Source organism: Gopherus flavomarginatus, chromosome 11 (genome assembly GCF_025201925.1).
Source record: "Gopherus flavomarginatus isolate rGopFla2 chromosome 11, rGopFla2.mat.asm, whole genome shotgun sequence".
Taxonomy (NCBI): Eukaryota; Metazoa; Chordata; order Testudines; family Testudinidae; genus Gopherus; species Gopherus flavomarginatus.
The window spans coordinates 48,759,350-48,782,764 of record NC_066627.1 but is presented as its reverse complement, the minus strand read 5'-3'; the positions used below and the strand labels follow the sequence as shown (position 1 = coordinate 48,782,764).

General features: G+C 38.4%; 2 protein-coding genes across 6 annotated transcripts in view; both read left to right on the top strand.

Annotated features, from left to right (window-relative positions):
• The window catches only part of DNAJC5 (DnaJ heat shock protein family (Hsp40) member C5), a 51,093-nt gene extending 29,284 nt beyond the window's left edge, over window positions 1–21,809 (top strand). For 3 of the 5 annotated variants that reach the window (XM_050918420.1, XM_050918425.1, XM_050918421.1), the window contains 4 exons: window positions 8,220–8,337; window positions 10,921–11,134; window positions 13,455–13,626; window positions 14,291–21,809. In XM_050918420.1, the coding sequence (XP_050774377.1) occupies window positions 8,231–8,337; window positions 10,921–11,134; window positions 13,455–13,626; window positions 14,291–14,394 (597 nt within the window). In that variant the 5' untranslated portion in view covers window positions 8,220–8,230 and the 3' untranslated portion in view covers window positions 14,395–21,809. Of the gene's footprint in view, window positions 1–5,069; window positions 5,166–8,219; window positions 8,338–10,920; window positions 11,135–13,454; window positions 13,627–14,290 lie in introns of all 5 variants that reach the window. The other 2 variants (XM_050918423.1, XM_050918422.1) reach the window with 1 other exon arrangement.
• The window catches only part of LOC127030993 (tripartite motif-containing protein 55-like), a 71,006-nt gene that overhangs the window by 31,946 nt on the left and 15,645 nt on the right, over window positions 1–23,415 (top strand). The window lies entirely within an intron of this gene.

Here is a 23,415-nt window from a genome sequence, read left to right as displayed (position 1 = left end):
GAGGCCAATCAATTGAGATGAGCTGTCGTCAGCAGGAGGAAAAAAACTTTTGAAGTGATAATCGAGATGACCCGTAGATGGTGTGAGGATACTTAACATGGGGAAATAGATTCAGTTAGTGTAATGGCCCAGCCATTCCCAATCTCTGTTCAAACCTAAGTTAATTGTATCTAATTTGCATATTAATTCAAGTTCAGCAGTCTCTCTATTTGGAGTCTGTTTTTGATTTTTTATTGTAAAATTGTCACCTTCAAGTCCCTCACTGAGTGGTTAGAGAGGTTGAAGTGTTCTCCCACTGGTTTTTGAATGTTATGATTCCTGATGTCAGATTTGTGTCCATTTATTCTTTTGCATAGAGATATATGAAATATCTAATTAACATAAACACACAGAATTTTTAATGAACAAACCCCCAGTGAGAATGTGTTTAGCACAGCAAAAAATACATAGGCATACTTTTCAGTAGAGGTGACTAACACATGATGATGTTCTTAGTATCTAGTGTGCAGATGGTTAAAAGTGATGCTGTTTAATCCAAGGGATTACCTGTTTTAGTAGCCTTCTGAGCGAAACCTCTTCAGGGAATCCTACCTGATTAGAATATGTAGCAGGTGGCGGATGAGTGTGTGGGGATGCCACACTTTTTAAAGATACAGAGCATCTCTTAATATTGTTAATCAGAATACTTGAAAGGGAAGATTCTGTAGAATAGACAATAATGTGGTGCATTCAGTTTTACAGTGTGTGGTAACCTACACTTGGGGGACTTCAGCCTTTTAAAAAGTAAAACTCTTGCTGTGATGCCTGCAAAAGTCTCTTTGACCATGGTTAGGCTGCAAGTAAAAAAAAATCAAACTACAGGAAACCGCTTAACTTATTCTTATACTGATGTGTGTTGTTTATGATTTCAGTTATACTTGTCTTTGTTTAATTGAAGCTTATAAAGTTTGTGTTTCACCAGTCTCATCTTTTTAATTAACTCTGAGTAGCCATCTGAATAAAGAACTTGTTAATTGTAACTAGTAAATATTTTTATATTTGCAGTAATCAATCAGGTTACACTTTGTCGCTGACTTTACTAATACCTCATTTATAGGCCTGTATGTTAATTGCATTTCAGTCTTGAAAAATAAATACAAATAGCAGTCATTTACTCCAGGTTCTGAACTTTGTTAATTTTCAGATGCTTTAGTCATTTTCAGCCCCAGACTTTTAAAGATGATAAACTATCATTCTCCTTCTACACCCATATTTTTCTTTATTCTTTATTTATAGGCAAGGCTATAAATAAACACGCATAGGCTGGTTTCAGATTTGTTTCAACTTTATTAACCCTATCTCCAACTATGGAGCAGTTACTAAATGTGGTGTAGGTCAGTATACATTTGTGACCTATGCTGGTGTGGGACCAGCTGTATAGATCTGTTCATATTGGTTACTGGTGAGTCCCACCACACATTTGGCTGCTGATACCACAATAATGATTCAACCTGCTGTAGTAAGATTTTTGTGCAAGTATACGCCCTTTCATTGTAAGTGGTGCAGCTTTGTCATGTGGATGCTATAAAATTCAGCCATCTTACTTCATATGCACAGTGAGGGTAGGTTACTAGATCCAGTAGTTCCCCCACGATCATTCTCTGACAAGGTTTCACCTTGCTTGATTAGGGTCATAGTGTGTTGAATACATGTGGCATTTTTTTTTAAATCATCTTTAGATTGCCAGTAAAGGTAAAAACCTACTTGATAGACCCATTCCTTCAAGAGCTAAATTAGTGTTTAAAATGTTAATGGGCCAAACCTTCCTGAGGCACTCAGATCTAAATTCCACAGATCTCTGCGGGAAAGTTTGTAAAAGAAGTAATGGGACAGTGAGAGGTGGTAAAGAAGTTTCACTTAAGATGAAAGTGCCCACTGATGAGTACACCACAAAAGAAACTAGACAAAAGGGGAACTTGTAGGAAAGGTGCAAGGAGAAGGTGTTCGTCCTCAGGTGAAAAGGGGAGGAGAATTCCTTACAGTCAGTGGGGTACTGGTCAGTATCATTAGCTAGCTACCAGATTGATAGATTCAGGACCAGTAACCCCGACCTCGGCAGTAAGAGTATTCTTAGGATATGTCTACACTGCAATCGGTATGATTGCAGTTTGTGTAGGCATATCAGTGCTAGCTTTAACCTAGCTAATGTGGCTAAAAATAGCAGTGAAGACGCAGCAGCATGAATGAGGAACGTGAGTATACCCGGGGGATCAGGCGGGCTTGTATAACCTGTGCCATGGCTGCATCTTCACTGCTATTTTTAGCTTCACTAGCTAGATTAAAGCTGGCATGGGTATACCTATATGAGCTGCCATTATATCTCTAGTTGCGGTGTGCTAGAGGGGGCAGGGTAGGCTACAGCCAGGTTGGCTAGTGCCTGCAGATGGGGGGAGCAGCTGCACCAAAGGTCTCTTGTATGGCTGACTGTGCCATATAACACACTCTTCCTGAAAGTTTCTCCTACTTTTCACTCAGCCTAAGATAATTCCCAAATAAACAAATCTGCTGTACTTTGTGCCCAAGAATTTTCTTCACACATTGAGATCTTTGATGGTTTACCACTATCCTTTTTCAGAAAATTACGGGTTCTTTCCTTCCCTGCACCCACGTTTTACTCTTGTGTGTTTATCTCTTGCATCCCAGTTTCTTAAAGAAAATATTTTAGAAATGGATGTGTTTTAGTCACTGAATATTGTCTATCAAGGAAGCTAGAAATCAGTACATTCATTAATTTCTTAAAGCTGCTAATTATTAGAATAAAGGAAATTAAATATCAGGTTGCTGGTTTAGCAGAGAGGATCAAAACAGAGAAATTGCCCTGAAAATAGTTTAATGAGGTGTAGGGCAAGTTTGAAAGACCAAATGGACAAGCATGGTTAATCCTTGACACTGACATAAGCAGGCAGGGCCTAAAACCCCAAATGGCTTGTGGTCATTGACTGACAGATTGGTTCAGGTTATATATGTGCTTTAATTATGCTTGTTAATGTCATTTGAATTCTTACTGGAATACTGGTTTTGGATTAAATTTTCACATAAAACTTACAGTTTGTAAATAACAATAAAAATGTATCAAACTATCAACAAAATATATAGCATTGTTTATTTTGTATATTTTTCGTCTTTCAGAAAACTATACTGAATGCTTATTGTAGATAGCAAGATTCTTAATGATTTGTGATTTTTCATAATCTTTCCCTTTTATTTTTCATAAAAATAGCATATGCAGATATCAGAGCAAAACTGTAACACATTTTTAACATCTAACTTGTTTTCTCATGTGACGCATTTGTCTGAATAACACTTAAAAGAATTTCAATGTTATCTTCAGTTAATTCAAAGGTACCACCAAGAAGTACCCAGGAAGTAATGAAGTAAATAACTTCTTAAAGTTTATTTCATATAAAACTTATTGGTGACTTTTACAACTAATTACATCTTGAAAACATTAAGTCTTTGATTCTGTTCTCAGGCTTCCTGTCACAGTGATGTTGCGGGAGTCTTTTCTTGAGAGGTCTCCTCATTTGTGTAGAGAAACACTCATTCTTGTTCCAGTTTCTCTGGACCCAGCATCTGTAGCAGGGGAACAGCTGTATTACCATAGTGAGAGAACCTAAAAGATATTTAAAGGATTAAGAGAGGGAGAATGGCATTTATATCTATTTTTGGCAGAGTCCATGCTGCAGTCAAATAGTGTTGAACCACCTGTCTAGAAATCAGGGAAAGTTCTTCTGTCCCTGCCAGTTGGTCAATTATTCCCATGCATCAGCATACCTATCTATGTGTAGCAGTAGATCCAGTGTTTTGTGAGGCAAATTAGCAAGAGTTCTTGCTAGGCAACACAAAGCTGTCTGTGTTTGTACTAACTGATCAGATGAGAAATGGCAACTAGTATTTGATGTCTGGTGTATCCCCCAAAAGTGGATTATTTACATTGCTAATATACACTTGTAAAGTAATAATAATATGACTCCGTCCTTCTGTCTTTGTTCAACAGTACTGAATTTCAGATTTGCTGTACACAATGGTTTATAAGAGGGACTCTAATGCAACTGTTCTAGTTTTACAACTGGAGCTGTGCTGCCGTTCCCCCCCAGTGATACTCATGCAGGACTCTCGTTAATATCAATAGTAGTTACATATGCAGCAAGGGGAACCCTAAATATTTTAGCATTTGCTATGTGTGAGGCTTTTTTGTTTGCTATGCTGTGATATCTAGCCCAAGAAAGAAGCAGACCATAATTTTTGGTTTCAGAATACAGCTCTGGGGCTGCTGGGTTTGTAGAGGGAAAAGTTATTAAATTTTTTTTTTCCTAGGGAAGAAGTATTTCAAAATTAAAATGTCTGCTCTGTTCACAGCATTTTAAAAATTCTTTTATGTCTTCAGTCTTTCTAATGTGAAATGTCTAGATCAACAGTAAATCTTTACTACCAGCATATTATGTACATTTATGTACAGGAGACGCATGGAAAGTGCACACTTCTGTTTCTTCCTCTGTAACTTGTAATTGTAATCATGGAGGGGAAACTAAGTTGTATTGAAGTAGACTAACAGAAATTTGTAAACTAGATTAGTGAGGTTGAAATAAGAACTTGATGAGTGTTCAGAAGCAGATTTATAGAGACATTCTGATAAAGACTAATTGCCTCAACACTCTTTTAGAAACATGTCTAAATGATAATAATTAAACAGTGAAACTGAAATTTAGATGTAGTTATCTTAATTAGCTATTACAATATCCTGCTTCATAGGTGGAAGAAACCAGCCACCTGAGCATTGTGTTCTTTTTTCACCGCTACCACTACAATTTAAAACCAGGATGATTGTTCATTGTCATTTTTGTTCGCCTTGTATCTTGTTGGTGTGTATGCAGATAAAGGAATTTGCAGAATTCTTGTGCTTTTGTTTTAATTTTGCTGTCTCAAGTGTTTGTTTTCTCCTTTGGAATCTGCTACTGAGAGACACAGTGCCCCGGAGTGGAATAGAACATGATTTGAGGGTACTAGGAGATTCTCTGCTGTGGTTTCAGGCTTGATGATTTTGCCTATGGGATGGAAATCCATCCAGTCCTTTCTGTGGAATTGACCATGAAAACCAAGTGATGAAAGCTGCAACCTCTCAAACGGTATTTGTTTTTTATTATCTTCTATGAGCTGAAATTACTCATTTCACTGTAGAAGGTAAAGGGTTTAACTGGTAGAGTGTGTGAGGCTTTAAATACCCATTTCAAAGGCCTATTTAATCTGGTGTGGGTTAGTTGTAATGACATAATCCAAAAATAAATCTCTCTATGCTCATCCTTGCTCCAGGGCTGCAGCTAAAGGATGGCAAATGCTAATCTCCTAATGTTAGGGCCATGACGTATTTGTCAATGGTTTGCCACAGCGTAGAATTCCATTGGGGGTTTTCAAATTTGTATATGGACTGAGAGGTTAAGTCAGGTTCAAATATTTTGATTCAACTAGAACAGCGGTAGGCAACTTATGGCATGGGTGTCGAAGGTGGCACGCGAGCTGATTTTCAGTGGCACTCTCACTGCCCCGGTCCTGGCCACCAGTCCGGGGGGGTTCTGCATTTTAATTTAATTTTAAATGAAGCTTCTTAAACATTTTAAAAACTTTATTTACTTTACATACAACAATAGTTTAGTTAGATGTTATAGACTTATAGGAAAAGACCTTCTAAAAACATTAAAATGTATTACTACCATACAAAACCATACAAGTGAATAAATGAAGACTTGACACACCACTTCTGAAAGGTTGCCGACCCCTGAACTAGAATATATATTACATGGTTTGGCCCTTAAATGTACACCCTTAAAGGGGAGACTGCCTCCTACCTAATGGTCAGGCAAACTCTCTCTCCTCCCCACTCCTTTCCAAAATCCTTCAAAGGAAATAGTTTAAATAAAATAAATAAATAAAAAAGCCACCCACCCCCAACCGCAACCATATAATGGCCTGCTAATGTACATGAAGCATAAGGGGGTGTGAGGTGGGGGGAACCTCAGTTGGACTAATTTTATATTTCTTTACTTTTAAATGAGTCATCTAATGGGTAGTGGTATCCTCTGGTTGCCAAGAGATTATTCAGTTGGACCTGAAGCACCTCTGTTTATCTCATTTCTGTATTCCTATCAGTGTCTGATCACCTGAATTCTCCCATGCAACTGTCCCAACCTGAGGTTGCGTTAGCAATACCACTTGAGGAAGGGCAGTCCCTTTCCCAGTGAGTAGCTCCAATGCCATTACCAAAAATTTATGAAGCACATGAAATAAGTGAATGTTAATTTTTTTCCAAGGGAGGTAAGAGATGGGAATACTGCAATACTTAAAACTAGCATTTGCATATTCAGTGTAATAAAATGAAAGAAGATATTTACTGTTTATCCATTCCAGGTTTATAGAAGTGTGACATGCAGTGTAAGTACTAGCAGACAACTCCTCTATTTTCTTAAGTGGATTGGCTGAGCAGATTGGATAGGACCACAGGAGTGGCATCTTCACCCAGCGGTCTTTCACTCAATAATCAGAGCCCTAGGTCACCTATCACTCAGCCTCTTTGCTTCCATATTCAACATGAAGATTTCCCATTTCTTCTCTAGGTGAAGGAACTGCTGACCCCGTAGCCACATATATGCTTTCTTGTCCATGGCTAGAAGGATTGCTGTATCCTTTCCTCTTGTTTGCAGTACTCCTCGAGACAATTCAAAGAATAAAGGAAAGGGCAGAGTAATTCTAGTGGCCCCTGTTTGGTCAATAAGGCCGTCCCTGGTTTTCAGATGTAATTGAGATGGCATCTTACTATCCGCTACTTCTCCCACACAGGAAGGATCTTCTATTGCAGGCAGCTAAAACAAGGATAGTCAGAGGATCTCAGATGAGCATTTTAGCTTCTAGGAAAGGATTAACAAATAGGACGTATTTGAGGACTTGGTTTAGATGTAAGACCTGATGTGAAGATTTCATGTAGAACTGACCAAGAAAAAGGCAAATTATGTATTGGAATTTCTGCAGAGAGGTCTTGCATTTGCTCTTGACATTTTCAGTTGCCATGCATTAGGCCAGAATTAATACCTGCTCTGCTGCAAGAAATCTTACTATTAAGTTTCTGGTGTTTCAGTAAACTGCTAATCCTTTGAGAATTTAATACATGAGCAACAGCTGTAAAAGCATCTTGAACTGATGGAGTTTGCAAGGGGATAGCCACTCCCATCTTGTCCTGATGGGTCTGATTCTGCAATAGAAAACCACGGTAAACGGTCTGATCTCAGTGGAGAGGCCAGGGATTTAGTGAGCAGGGAAGAGATTGAAGTAGTCCCAGCCGTGTGTGTGTGTGTGTGTGATCAGGGTGAGGATTGACATACATTGTTGGAATGATGTGGTGAAGCTTACACTGCACTGTGCATGCTGTGGGTGACCAGAGGAATTCGTCTGTTCAGGGCTGTCAATCTGACACCTTTCTTGAGTCTTTAAAGTTCATTTAACCAAGGCAAGTAATTTATTATTTGTATTATCAGCACCTAGGAGCCCTCGTCATGGACCAGGACTCCATTATGCTAGGCACAGTACAAACACAGAACAAAAAGATGATCTCAGCACACAAGCAGCCTAATTATCGTCAGGTTTTTTTGTAGGCATTGTGAAAAAGGAGAGTTTTTAAGGAGGGATTTGGAGGAGGATAATGAGGTAGTTTTATGAACATTTAATATATTTACATCAGCTGTTTACCTCAATTCGTTTCATGGTTCTGTAGCATCTGACTTGTTCCATTTCATTACCTGGATTATAAATGAATGTGTTTAAGTAGAGTCTGAGTATATGTTCTATCATCGTGTTTATGTTGAGCCCCAGCTTCTATTTTTTCCCAGTTCCAGAAATGTGTAGTGATTTTGATTTGCCTAGATTTATCCTGATAGTTTGTTGTTTTCACTGACACTGCAAAGCTGCAAGATCTATGAAAGCAAGGTAAATAGTTTTGTTTGGAACTTTTAGCATCTCTTCAAAGCCCACTTATAGTTTTTTAAAGAAAAGATTAAAGTTCACACAACTCTAGTGGAGTTGACAGTTAATCATTTAATGAAGTCAGAGGTCTGGACTTTGGTTATAAGCATCTTTGTTTTAGATGGAATTTTCAGTAGCTCTGTCCTAATGCATGGGGGGTTTCTTCCACTCAGGTTAGTTCAACATGGCAGACCAGAGGCAACGTTCGCTGTCTACCTCTGGAGAATCATTGTACCATGTTCTAGGACTGGACAAGAATGCCACTTCCGATGATATTAAAAAGTCATACAGGTAAAGTTTCAAAAGTCTGGTCCCTGACACTTCACAGAGCATGTTTGCTAACCTTTTCAGATAGAATGTCATGTTCAGTGTGTTATGTAGTCTGTGCTTGTATTTATCAATACTCCTTAGAAGAAAAAATATCTGCACTGAAAACATCTAGTTTCATTTTATGTCAACTGGGGTGAGACCATATAGAGTGTTTCACATGAGCTGTTAACAAATTTTGAAAATTCAGATACTGGAATTAAACTGTTTGCTTTTTTGATAATTGAATTCTTGCAGATCATTTCTTTCAGTGTTCAATTTAATCATGTTAACAAATGTGTAGGCAACTGTGTCAAAAGTTAAACTCTTCGCCTAGAAGTTATGCAGTTTCTTGCCAGCCCAACAAGAAGCATAATTGTGTCCAATCATGTCTAATTCCCTGAGCAAAGGAACATGCACTAAAGATACAAATGATGTACATTAACTTTTGTACCAGCAATGTATTTTAGTGTCTGTAAAAATCAGTTCACATTTTTTCACATTAAACTTGAAATACTGATTTTTTTAAAATCCAGGTTTGACTTTTAACCTTAAAAAACAAACACACAAACCTGAAACAGCTTTGCATTGTCCAATTTTTTAATTTTTTTTTGGAGAGGGGGAGACATAGTACTGTTCTTGCGTTTAATTGCTATTCATAAATATTGTGCTACAGTTCAGTATGGTTATAGGTAGCAAATGGCAGTGGCTTGAACATTACACTAGGGGTCAGTAGTAATCTTTGCTTGTGGATGCTCGAAATAAAAGTTTTCCTTTTATTTTTGTCACTTTAATTTTGCCTTTTTGAAAAAAAACGTTACTTTTGTGGTACTAATATTTACATGAAGGTAAAGATGACTCACAAGTATCCAAAGATTACATAAAATGATCTCAAAATTAATTGAAAATTGACACAGTAAAAGCTATTAGTCTAACACATGAAACAAGTTTTACCTTACTGGGAAAATGACAAACAGTTTTTCTTTAGCATGATCACTTGTAAGTTAGTTTCTGTAAGGAAAATGAAGCTGCTTGTGTAGTTTGTTTTACCGACTGTCCTCCTATCACCACATGCTTCCTGTTCTGTTCGTGTTTATAAATTTGAGACTTATTCCCTCATTTCATTTCTCTAGAAAAGCAGATCTCTTTCCCAGCCCCACTACACAATGATGGTTTCACATGAATGATGGTGATGTAATCTACATTAAACTATAGAACATTGTGTAGTGGAGCCATCATCTCAGAACTGCTTCACCGTCCCATGAACTTATTATAGAATGTATATATAGGAAATGGGAAACATCATCTTTATTTAACATAAAGATGCAGGAGTAAGTCTGTTTTATAGATTGTTTGGAATCTGTGGTATAGCTCAGCTTCACTGGGACTGTGGCATTACTGGTGAAACCGGGAAATAGCCCTCCAAGTAACATTTCCATTTCTAGGATCAAAGTTTCTAGTACATGCTCATCTCAGATGTGCACATGCATGTCAAGATTTATGTACACACATGTTCCAACCCTCATTTTTCAGGTGCCCATCAAGGGGTTGCCACACCTAAGTCTAGCACATGCAAAAGTGTGTACAGCCTGTGTTTCTGAAAATATGGCAACTAAGGTTCCATATGGTAAATTTCCATATGGTAAATTTCTGTAGCAGGTTAAACAATCATTTCCCCACACCACAAAAAAGGGCCAAGTATAGTTCGGTGGCATTACTCAGATTTTGTACCACAGACTTACAATGGCTCAAACGAAGTATGGAAGATTGGTTTCTCTTTTCATATCTATTAATAGAGTATTTTACCAGTTTTTCTTCAGATTCTTTTTATTCTCTTCTGAGTGTCTGAACTTTCAAATTTAAACAGCATCCAAAGATCAAAAGAACTTTTTTGTTCCTGAATTCAGTGACCTCAACAGGCTATATAAACTTTCAGATCCATTGTAGCCACGTTGCTGAAAACTTAATGGAGTCTATAATGATTTTCTGATATCTGGTAACTGTGACAGTTAATTCCTCCACAAGCACATCTTGAATTGAACAATAGGCTGTTTCAGCACAATGATTTGAGCACTGATCCCAAATAATTGTCAGTTCTATTTTTAGTGTTGCAGGTTAAATGTGGCAGCATTCTCAGATGTGGCCTTCAGGACCCTGTCATAGATTTGTTGTGCTTTCTATACTGTTACGTATGTCCTCCTTCAGTTAGAGCATTGCTACTCGGAACGTCACAGTACAAACTGCTGGACCAGATGAGCAGAAAAGAAAGCTTCCACTGTCTTTGTACTGAAGTTTCAATCTGAAACTCACCCTGTGAGCTCTGCTAAGCTAGTGGGATAGACCATATAGAAAGATTATGCTTTTGTTACCATCTAAAGGAGACTCAGTGGGGCAATGGAAAGGTAGAAGTGAAGTAAGTCAGAATTCTGTAAATACTCTTGCCTGAGACTGGAGAGTCTGTCAGCTTTGATGAGAGGTAAGATGGACAGGTCAATCTACCCGTTGTAGTAGGATGAATTGCAAAAAAAAAAAAAGCAGCTGAGAAATTTTTCTCTTCCCACCCCACAGGAAACTTGCATTGAAATATCATCCTGATAAGAACCCAGATAATCCAGAGGCTGCAGATAAATTTAAAGAGATCAACAATGCACATGCAATATTGACTGATGCCACAAAACGAAACATATATGATAAGTATGGCTCCTTGGGCCTGTATGTAGCAGAGCAGTTTGGAGAGGAGAACGTGAACACATACTTCGTCCTATCCAGCTGGTGGGCAAAGGTAAGTGAAATAAAGATTTCTTTGCACTTATTCTGAACAGATGCGTAGCCATTCAATAGGTGCTGTACTACTGTGGTAATTGGATATTCATGGTATTTTATTTCTTTTATTTGATATTTCTGGCACCTATCTAGACAGATTCCAACATTTAAAACACTATTAGAAAATCTGTTTTCGTACAATACTTTGATCCATCAAATTTCCAGTTACAAATTCCCAGTTAATACTCTTCCACAAAAAACTGCACACCATAGCTAGTCATTTAATAGAACCACACCTCAGTCACCTTCCAGTTTCCTTTGCCTGTGAACCCTCAACCTTCCTAAATGATTAAGAGAAAGATAAGATTAGCAGTGTGCCCAGGAAGATTAACAAATCTAAGATCTTGTAGACTAATGAGGGAAGCAAATTCAAAAGCTGAGGACCCCCTCATGGAGAATGCCCTCCCATTTGTGTTGAGGTCTCTAGCTTAGGCATCTGCATTGATTTGAACTGTGACAGCATGGTCAAGGAAAGAGAGGCAGTCCTTTAAGCAGCCGGTTTCTGAAACGTTTTAAGGCTTAATAGATAACTTCCCAGAAATGTACTGTTCATCAGTATCTCTCTGTGTATTGACGGTGTGTGTTTCCTGAGTGCTACTCAACTGCTAGGCAACAATGTTCTGCACTATCTCAATCTTCCACAGGTTCTCAATGTGCTACTGCAGGTAGTGCCTATCACAGTTATCTGTCAAGTGACACAAGCACAAATAACAGTAGCCAGTTCTGCATCATAGTGAAATTCAGATGGAAAAGATGTTTGTTTTTAGCGTTTGTTTTTAGCAACAGCTGCTACTAAATTTTACAAAAACATCCCTGGACCTAATAAATTCCAAGATTGCAAAGGTGAGCCACAAATCAGAAACACACTCCCTTAAATAGGCAAGCTCACTAAGTATTCCCATCTTGTCCCGCAACACCCACCATTGCTTCAGCCAGTTTGCCCTCATCCACTATTCAATTTAATAGACAATGGATTATTTATTCTGCTGCACCCAGCCAGTTCTGAAGTGATGGAAACAACAGAGCTGAATATTATTGTAGTCAGTAACACTGTAGCTCGTGTCCTCCTGAAGTTTCTTAATAGTCTCATATGCACATTGCGCAGGAGATGTAATAAATGTTATGTTGAGTGTTTCTGGGAATAAGCATTGCTAGTTCCCAAGAATCATTGTGTTTTACTTGATTCATGTTTATATTGCTGCACTCACATGCATGCAAACCCTGATAAACAATTGTGAGATCTTTACCACTCAGGAATTTAGAGTGTTTTAAAAGAAAATATGAGATGTGAGTTATGTATGATCTATAAATCACTCTTGTTTTTGGATGGAGGAGAAGGATGTTTGTCATATGGAAATATATCATGATTAATTAATTACATTTCTTAGGAGCCACTTGAGTCTTAGTAGGAAATCTGAACTCTTCTAGCTCATTGTGCTTTAGTAATGACATTGCTTACCATTCTGAATGGTTGATTAAGATTGTTTTCCAGTCTTGATGATTTAGGCATTGGGTATGTTTTCCTGCGTAGTTGCCAACACCTTCATCTCCTGACTCCTTTGGGGTGAGAAAATAGTTTTATCACTGATGGATCAGTGACTGGATAATTGGCTGAAATAAAAGAACCCTCCAGAGTAGCAATGCAAAAGGAGTTGCATTTTACCATCATTGGGTGACACTATGAACACCACAGGCACCTGTTGAGGGGCAAGAGAAGACGAACTCCTATTAGTATTTTGTGAGTGGTTCTTAGCCCTATGTACACTTTAGGATGCAGCTGAAACAGTAACTCAGTATAACCCAATTTCAGGAGTTTCTTTGTTCAGGATGCAGTATTCTGCTGTAAATAACGTGAGATTCTTACCTTAAAGTAGTGTTGCTTTGTCCCTTTGTATCTTGACCCTAGGCCCTCTTTAGGGAGTGGGTGGAGAGGAGAAGATTCGTTTCATAAGGTTTGCCTCTAGAGTGCTTTTTCCTCAGGTTACTCTTCCTGTATATCCAGTCCTCCTCAGCAGCCCAATGTTCACACTAGGCTAGAATGTTAATGACTATTTTCTTAATTAGGAAATAAAATATTGCATATTCATATTTGTTTGATTCTGTTCCAGTGATGAACTTTGTCCAAAGCAGTTGGATCTCTGTTTAAATAATTAACCCATTTAAACTGACCTCTTCTACTGTAGTGAGCTCTCTAGGTTAGGTAATAGGAGCTATCCACTTGGTTAGAAGATGCAGCTTATGTGTTGTGTACATTCTTTCTCTTCCTCTCTTTTCTGCAGGCCCTGTTTGTGTTCTGTGGGCTCATCACAGGCTGCTACTGCTGTTGCTGTCTGTGTTGCTGCTGTAACTGTTGCTGTGGAAAGTGTAAACCTAAACCTCCTGAAGGCAGCGAGCAGGAATACTATGTCTCTCCAGAGGACTTGGAGGCACAGTTACAGTCGGACGAAAGGGGTAAGTTTCATTAACAGCAGGTGAGGAGTAGGTCATTGGAGATGTGGTAGCTGAAGTAATAATCCAGCCAGATTCTTGTGCTTACGTATAGTGGCCCTTTACACCAAAAGCACATTAAATTAAATGTCAGAGCAGCTTTGCAAATCTCCTCAGGCATGTGGGAAGAAGGATGCTTCCCCAGATAAGCATGTCCAGTATGACCAATCAGTCACAGAATCTGAGCTTGCATTTTAAAATTGTTTATATCGGTGCAAACCTTGCGTTCTGTTCATGTGAGCTATGTAAACTTATTTCTTTGAGGTAAGACAATGATTTTGAGTTAAAAGGCAACAGCCTGAGTTGGGTATTATGATTTAGCTCACTTAGTCTGGAATTAATGCCTTTAAGAGAGAAAACAATAATGGCTGCTCAGTGCATGCATGGCTCTTGATAGATAAATTTAAAACACCATTCCTTCAAATAAAGTACCTAGCATGCAAGTGTTATCTCATTTGATTTGAACTCCGACTGAAAAATAATGAATTAAGATAGTGCTTCAGAAGAGAGGGTGTGGAAGTGTACTGTTGATACTGTCACTGAGAAGTGTGATTGCCTGCTGCTTGCCAAAAATCCATGGAAACTATTTTCCCCAAAGCAATAAAACATTGCTTTCACTTCTTTTCAGAGGCCGCAGACACACCGATTGTGATACAACCAGCATCAGCCTCAGAGACTACCCAGCTCACAACCGACTCTCACCCCAGCTACCACACTGATGGATTTAACTAAGTTAAGGAAACACTGGTTTAGAATGGATAAATAAATACATGGCCAACTCAACACTAGAATCATGAACATTAGAAATAGCAAATGGGGAGAGGGAAAAGTTTTGCCACAGTAAGAAGGCAGCCCCCAACCTGCCGAGAATATTTTGTAATCCCTTCAGCCTTTTGTCACCTTCAGTGTCGTATCTTGATGATACATGAAGTGCTGTAGCATGCAGTATTTAAAGCAGTTTAGCTATGGTCTTTTGTTTTTTCCCTTTTTATAGCATGTGTGGAGTTCTGTTAAATGTCTGTTTGTGTTATGTATTGAGGAGTTTTCACAATAAGAGTATGATGGAGACATTCTGCATTTTAAGCAGTGATACCAGCCTAAAACAAGGTCTTTTTTAAAGTGAGTGAAATTAGTCACACACAAGCTGCTCTGCTTCCATACAGTTGCACAGAGTTCATCATTTTTATGTGAGTGCAACAAAGATCTTAAGATCTTTGTTTTTAGGCCTTCCTGTGTCTCCCTGCACCTCTATCTAAGCAAGTTACAATGCAAAGAACCAAAAAATGCCAACATTGTAGGGCAGGAATTCTTTAATGCTGGTTTTCAGCCTAAATAAAACTACCCTGGACATGCTTCCCTCATTTATGTTTTTAACTCTTCAGACATTAATTTGATGGACAGCTCCTTATGCATACTGGGAATTCTTTGATAGTATAGGCCCAAAGTGTAGGTTATGACAAAAATCAAATGTTAATAGAATTATTTTTAGGGACTTCTTTATTTCAAGCAGAAACTGTTTGTTTTGAGTTTAAACATTCCCCTGCAGTGTTTATAACCAACTATTGCAGCCTCTTATTAGTGTATGAGAATCTTAATGTGAAACTGATTAATCTGTTTTCATTATCCAAGTGAAGGAAATGCAGAAAGTAAACAAACAGCATCAGTGGTGGAAAACAAATTAGATTTTTAAAATTCTCTTTTAATAATCTAAAATGCTATTAGTAAGACCATTGGGAACATTTGTTTTCTAAAAATGCTTTTAACATGACAATGTCGCTTTAATTTTTGTCATGAACCACTTTTTGAAATGTGTAAATGGCTATTTAAGAACAAAACACCTCGCTTTGTGTTTATATCAAATAATACTTTACACACAGTATTTTGTTTAGATTTGTTTACTTAAACTTTTATTTTTCTGCACATAAATTATTGTGGAAGCTATTAAACAGTTTCCTGTGCTATCTAGAAATCAAATCATGTCTGAATAATGTTTGAAACCGTGGTTTAGTGTATGAATTTTAGGTTTACTCAGCTGTCACAGAAACATTTACTTTGTAGTTGAATGGCTGATATATTTTGCTTTTAAAGATTTCTCTTTAGAAAATGTTGACTAAGGATTTAGGGGAACAACTAGTAAACTTATACACAAGGAGCTTTTGGTAGTTAGTCTGCTTTGATCTTTTATATCTACATCACTTCTCCTCTCTTCCCTTTGCATCTGTTTCTTCACATCACATGCCCCAGCCGCACTTTTTTCAGGTCCTACAAAGTGACTGACATCCTTCCAGCCAACATTCCCTTTGGGACTCTTCCATGCTGCTCTTTCACAAGGCAGAGGGGTCACTTCAGAGAAAGTGCTTAGCACTGCTCAAGTGTCCCTGCCAGCCTATAGAAGAAGAGCCCAGGAACTGAACTAAGGTTTCTTGCCATAGCAGGGCAAAGCACTATGATTGGGCTAACCTAGCATAGTTTTTGTTATGAAGGTTGTAGCTTGTGCCTTGTCCAGATGTGCAGGATTGTCCATGTGAATGTCTTTCACTATAACCTTGCACATAGTGAAATATTACTTAAAACCTCTGGCTTGAAATCCTGCCAAATATATTAGGCCAAAAAAAAATAAAATAAAAAAAAATTCAACTCTCCATGCTGAATCAGGTTGTTCTAAAAGCAGTCTTTCCTCCCCCCACCATAGCTGCTGTTGCATGAACACAATTGCATGCAAGTAAGTCTGGTGCAGGCAGAAGTGTGCTTTTGACTGTGTTGGATCCTGGTGTAGTATCAAAAGGGAATCTTTAACACTACTTAACTAAACAGATTTTCGATAGCAGAGTCATTTATGAGCCATTTTCCCCCTTTAGCATTTGAATAAGTTGATAGTCCTACAAACATGAAGTTACTTGAACCCTATGACAAGCATATCTTGGGCAACCAGTGATTTACTGCTCTGCTGTTTGTTTTAGTATTTAGCATCAGGAACAAAAACTGTTTTGCAGTCTCAGGAGATCAGTCACAATCTGATCTTAGATCCTTGCTTAAGTAAAGTCTTTATTTAACCCCTTTGGATGGGGAATAAATTTCCTGCTCAAAAATAGGGTCACAATGGCCTTGTATAGACTCAACCTAAATCTGTACTTAATGTTATGTTCTACTTTGGAGTACATTAGGATATATATGCAAACTTAATTCCCTAGAAGCTTACTGGCCAAAGCTGCTTTTGTGGTCTGTACATGTCAGTGAATGCTACTGGGTAAAAGTTAACTACGTTTATCTGAATAGCTGACAAAGGGGGCTGGTAAAATGATGGAAAGACTCTTTCCGCATGTATTAATTACACTTTAGAATATTCTTTCTTCCTCTTGTCTAGAAGTACTGATGCAAAACATCAGTTCATTTGAATTGTCACTTTAATGTGAAGAAGTTGTGACTCCTTGTATCAGGGATCCAAGTTTAGTGTTAATCTTTAGTTCTTTTTGATATTGCAGATACTACTATTTAGTTTCTGTAGCACTTCATTTGCATTAGTAAAGTCATCAGGATGTTTCTGTGTGCAACGTGAGAATTAAATGCAGGATGAGGCTTTTTAACTCGAGCCTCAAACGCCACTGAAGTCAGTTGTAAGAACTTACTGCATTCTTTGGAACCAATGTCACCATCTAGGAGCCCTGTGTACTTTTAAATACAAACTAATCTTAAAACTGTGAAATTGGGGAAGAAAAGAAAAACGAAGTTAAAGATGACACCTCAGTTCATGTTCTGCACTGTTTGGAAAAAGAGCCATGAGAGGGTAAATTTAAAAGAGCATCACGATGGTGTTGAGGGGACATGACAAGATTCAGACTTGTAACACATTTATATATACTTGATTATCCACTGTATAAGTCCATAATTTCCTCCTTTTTAATTACCTAGCAAACTCAAATTCAGAAAACGGTAGTTTCCTTTCAACAGTTGGTGTCCACATCTATCTACAGTAAATTAGCAGGCTGTGCATCATTGCATGTGGTTATGTTGTAAGGGAAACACCAGAACGCTGATCTCAGGACATAGTGCACTCCCTCCCTTACTTTTTAACATCTTAAATCTTTTCAGTGTAAGATTTGTTGTAGGAGTGTCATCCCTCTGTTTTTCCTGACTTCTCAGTTTTTATATGAAACACATGGTTATTTTAAATGTAGTTTATTTCAAAAAAAGGATGTTAAACTATATTTTCTAACCAGAAGACTTGAAAGTTATCCATTCTCCTTTTCATCTTTGTTTTTATTTAAAAAAGGGCCCTGCCAATAAATAACTTGCCACATTTGTTTTTATTTGATATATATATTATACATAAACACCCCAAGCTCTAAAACTGCTACTTGCACTTTTATAATTGCAAAATGACCAAACTTTGCACGCACACACCCAGTGAGTACAAAATGTAAATAGTGGCTCCTTAGCTAAAATCTTACATGCTAAGCAGCAGCAAGCATTTCCAAACTTTATGGGATGCCTGCATTGTCCTTACCAGAATTGGAATAGCAGCTTCACTCGGAGGCTACAGCGGGCACCAAAGCCTGGGAAATAAAAAGGGGAGTGAACTTAAAGGCCATTGTTACTGTCTTAGATGCAGAATGTTTCCTTCCAAAACACTTAACCTAAGCAGCGTTATTCTGAGTTAAATGCGTTGCCAGAGTTAAACTTAAACTTAAGTTGGTTTGTTTTTAAAGTTACATTATAAGAGAAATTTTCTGCGTTTCCTGAGGTCTTTGTTTAGTGTTTTTAGTCTTTCCCATCTAGCTCATAAAATCTATTCAGAACACTTGCTCCCTTAGCAGATAGAAACATAATCGCTTGGTATCCAGGAGGTGGGATTTTTGAGACAGCCCAGTCTGGAGAGTACACTAGTGACTGATATTAAGGGCCACTGACTTTACTTCCAAGTTTTGTTGTGAATCCTAGAGAAAATATATAAACAAAGCAGCTGCTTCAGTATCAACAAATACTTAAATGCCATCCATTTTTCATAATGGCAGAACTGCCAGTGAAGTAGCTGGTGATGGATTTATTGTGCACCATTCTTTCTCTGGGTGTGAAAATCCCCAAACTTCAGCTAGTGCAACAAATGGCGAGTGAAAATCTTCACTTGAAGTGAGTGAAGGGGCACTGTGCCTGTTAAATGCCAGTTTAATGTCATTGGTAATGTATGTAGGAAGTTAACTATTTATCTGTATATAAATTTGTTTATGTAAACGTCTTAATGGCATTTGATGATGTGTAGATGTCTGCTAATTCCATGCAGTGACATTTTAGAGCCATATCTTCAGTCTTATTTTTAGATTTGTAACATTTTTAAACTGCTTTAGATATTAGTGCTCAGTATCTAAAATATATGATGCTCTTTGAGATTACGTGCAGAACCTGTTCAGAAACAAGGTGTTAATGTGGTACTAGAACAGAGACAATGGTTTTTAAAACCCATCCTGTCAGAGCCAGTTTACACTACAGAAATAACTAAGTTAGGGAGTTGTTTGAAGTTTTGTTCCTGATCCATTTTATACTAGAGTCGTTTTATGTAATGTGGGTGGGACCTGTGTGTGCTTTTACAGGGCTAGACTTGGAGTATTGGTGGTGTGCACCAGCCATGAGAGAGGTGCCCGGTATCCTTAACTAGTCTGTGCCCTTAGAATCTGTCTGATCCCCTTCAGTGTTCTTGACGTTTTCAAATAATTTAGGAAATATGTTTGTGCTGCAGTTTTCCCTACCTAGTGCAGCTGCATATTGGCTCAGCTTTTACAAGGGATCCTTGCTAGGTAGATGGATAGGCTTCTGCTGCTTTGCAGTTCCTCCAGCTTACTGACAGCTCCGGGTGCTGTTCAGCCTGCATTCATCCTTGGACGAAAGCACTGAAACCCAGCTCCTGTACAGTTGTTCATAGCGTGAGGTTGGTACAAACGGAACAGACGTAACCATTTGAATGCCACTGCTCCTTTCTATAGAGGGAGCCTTCTAGTTTATCCACCTTAAAATAAATTCCACTGATAGCTTGGAAAGTTTAACTTTGTTGGCTAAATTGGGAAGGGAAAAGGCAGAACACTTGTCAGTGTTTAAGTCTTATGAGAACTGATAGTCTGCTTCACATACCGCGTTTGGAGACTTCAGTGTTATCGAAATGAGAGACTACAAGCCTGAAGTCCCTGCTTCATTCCAAGAAGATGCTTTCCTCGAAGGCTAAGCTACATTAGGGCAATCGTTTGTCTCTTGCCTGCCACGCCAAACTCCATAATTCGGGAAGACACATTTTCATTTGAAAGTAAAATACCAATATTACATGCACCATTCTGTTTATTGCTAGAGGGGAATGCTGGTATCGGTCAGTTACATACAGATATAACCCGAATAGACTTCTCAAGAATTAATGGCTGTCTTCTTCCCTACTACATTTTCATAACCAACAAAGAATGTTTCCTTGTTGTTGTTTCTGGATAGTTGCTGATCATATTTTGTGTGCAGCAGTGGTTTCCAAAAGATTGAAAGACTTATTTGAATCCTGTCAACTGCCCTTTGATCCTGTCCCATGAGACTGTGACTGGCAGTGTAACAAAATACATGGATAGTTCCTGATTCCTGTGCCGGTTTTAGCTACACTGTACCCTCTGCAGTGGGGGATTCAATGTAGTTTGTAAATCAAGGAGGTCCAACCCTTGTGCTGTAAGTCTGGGATTGCAATATCATGTGTATGTATGTCTGTATGCACATATGTGTATAGATATACAGCATGTGTGCCCTTGGTACTGCTGCTGTCTGTGGTAAAACATTACATGTGCTTCCCAGCACTACTCTTGTGAACTCTCAGCCAGACAAGTGAAAAAGTTAGTTTTGTGTGCCCAGAATCACAACTTCTCCTTTCAGCGGCAGGAAAAAGTAGATCTGTCAGTGAATGGCAGGTGAAGACAACAATGAACAGATCCTATTGTATAAATAGAATTAGATAAAGTGTTTGAGTAAAAATGTCATGGAATATATAAGGGGGAGGGGGGGCCGCGGGAAATCCTCTCAGCTTCTGTGTGTCCACAAGTCTTCCCTCCTTGCTAGAATAACTGTATCTTGAATAATAAGATGCCTTTGCACTGTCTGGTTCAGTAACCCAAATTTTTGTTGCTTACAAACAGACTGAATTCAAAAGGGTGGCATGGAATTGATTATAAATTAAAACTAGTGGTGACTTCAGAGCCGCACAGATTATGCCAATGTTCATGTTACTACCACCAAATTACGTCTCGTCATCTTGGTTAGAGAATGCCAGGTGGTCCTGCTTGGGCCCCGTTTCCCTTGAGGTGTTGCCTAACATGAACACAAAGTACATGCACAAATCACATTTGGTTTTCTATTTGCTAATAGCAGTCAGCACAAATGTGAAGATCTATGGGGATCAAGGAGGGATTCCTTTTGCTACTTAAATGTTTGAAATGACATGTGTCTGTCACAATAGATGAACCTTGACATTTGCCAAGCTCAAAAAACTTTTACTGTTGAGGTTTATTTGTTTTGTTTTTTTCTTTTGGTGCATGTGTGCCATTTAAGCCAATTGCTGTCATTCCATTCATTCTGCCATGTCCCCTCCTTCTCCCACTTTTTGGGGTAGGAGAGGAGGCGCTATTGGTTGCCTTGTCACAGACATCCAACAAGGTTTATATTTGTTTTGCATGTGAGCAAGGCCCTGAGAAACAATTCACTGTGGGTTTGTCATATCGGCCTCTTCTGAAGCCTGTGGGAGCTGAAGATGTAACGAGAGAATGCATTTCACATTTGCACTGTTTTTCAGCTCTGGTGGGGTGAGGGAAAAGCCCTTGTTTTAAAAAAAGTTAGTTGTAAAAACAAGGATTAAAGCATCTGAAAAGCAATTATATATGTATAGACATATATATATTTTGTTATGTAACTAAAGGACCATACTTTGAATTGTATGTAAGTAGATGTGGCTGTCTGAACTTTGTGGATTGTAACACTCGATACTACTGAGCTCCTGTACATACATACGGTTAAAGCAGAAGGAATTATTTTATGTTTTAGCATGGTAATGTGTAATGTGTGTCTCAGTATAAACTAAAATAAAGATTGCTAAATTATCTGAAACCACTGTTGTAAAATAAATGTTTTCAATGCAGAAACATTTGTTTGGGTTTTTTCTTTCCATCTTTAATGCAGCCTTCTTTGGCTACGAAGAGCATCACTCTGCGACGTCAATCACAGCACAGAGGGTGTTAGCCTAGCTCCTTTGAACACTTGTCCACATCATGAACATCACCACACACTTGGTGGTTGCTACTCAGAAGAGCCTGGAATAGTAGAGGTATAGGTTGGATTTCAGGTGAAGGGGGAGTTTTCCTGTAGTTGATTTCACTAAAGATTTTACCATTATTGAATGTGCACAGCCCTGTTAGCTCTTGGCTCACTTGACTATTTAAATCTCCTTCTTGAAATAACCCGGGTTAGGATTCCTGTACACTGGTCTTTCTCAACTTTTCTTCACTTCGACGCCCAAATCACCCATTTTTTCCCCATAACTCTACATCCCAGAATCTATTGTGCTATTTTGGTTCAAAAGGCTTTTGTGATATGTAATGCAACATTACATTTTAGTTCCTTGTATCATACATGCAAAAAGTAGGCAAATTTAAAATACTGAACATGTAAAATTCGTGAAGATAACTTACATTTTCAAAAGGAAAAGAAAACTCAAAACTTGCCATAAATGTCCAGAATTGTTTTATATACTCATAAAGCTTTACCAACAGACAGTTGGTTTTTCCAGAATTACGTATGGAAAATAAACCCCTTGACACACACTTGTTCTGTTTGTTCGCTTTTATGAATTATTTGTACATGTGCTTAGATTGGATTCTGTTAATCTTTAACGGAGTAATCCTTCATAAATGTTTTATCATAACAAGAGACCATTTCAATACAACGTGAACTAGCATACATCATGCGAACCCTGTAAGCTAGCACATCATATCTTTGCCTTGATAGAGCTAAGAATCCATAGGGTGTGGAAAACTAAGTCTGCATGTCTGTCAAGAACACATTAAAAAGGTGAGGTTTCCTCTTCTATCTTACGTACGTGGTTGCCGATACCATACTATCTGAGCACCTCACAATCTTTTAATGTATTTATCCTCGCAACACCCTGTGAGGTAGGGCAGTGTGATTGTCCCCCTTGTACAGCTGGGGAAACTGAGGCAGAGGATAAGTGACTTTCCAAGGTCATTCAGGAGGGTTGTGGCAGGGACTTGAGCTCAGATCTCCCAAGTCCTAGGCTAGTACTCTAACCACTGGAGCATCCTTCCTCACTTTGAAACCTCTTATTTAAGTCACAGTAATGGATGCTGTGCAAGATCAAGATTTATCCTGCAGTTAGTCTACTGCTTCTGTGGTAGGGGAAGTAGCCATTATGCAACCCTGTCTCCATCCCATAATCAAACTGCTGAGCTTTTTCTCCTGGCTGTTCTTTTAACTGCTCTCAATCTCGCATTGTTTATAGTTCTGCAGGACTCAAAGGTCCTCAGTCAGATTTTAGGGCTTCTTTGCACTAGGGAAACCCCTGTGCCAAAGAGCTTGTGCGTACTGGATGCCTGGATGTGTGCACCCTGGCTCTGTGTGAACAAATTAAAATGTGCTTGAGTCCTTTTTAGCTTCAACACCTATAGCGGATGTCTCTGTTGGGTAATACGCTGACACTGGACTGTGAAGTCAGACTGAGCCTCCTTTCCTTCC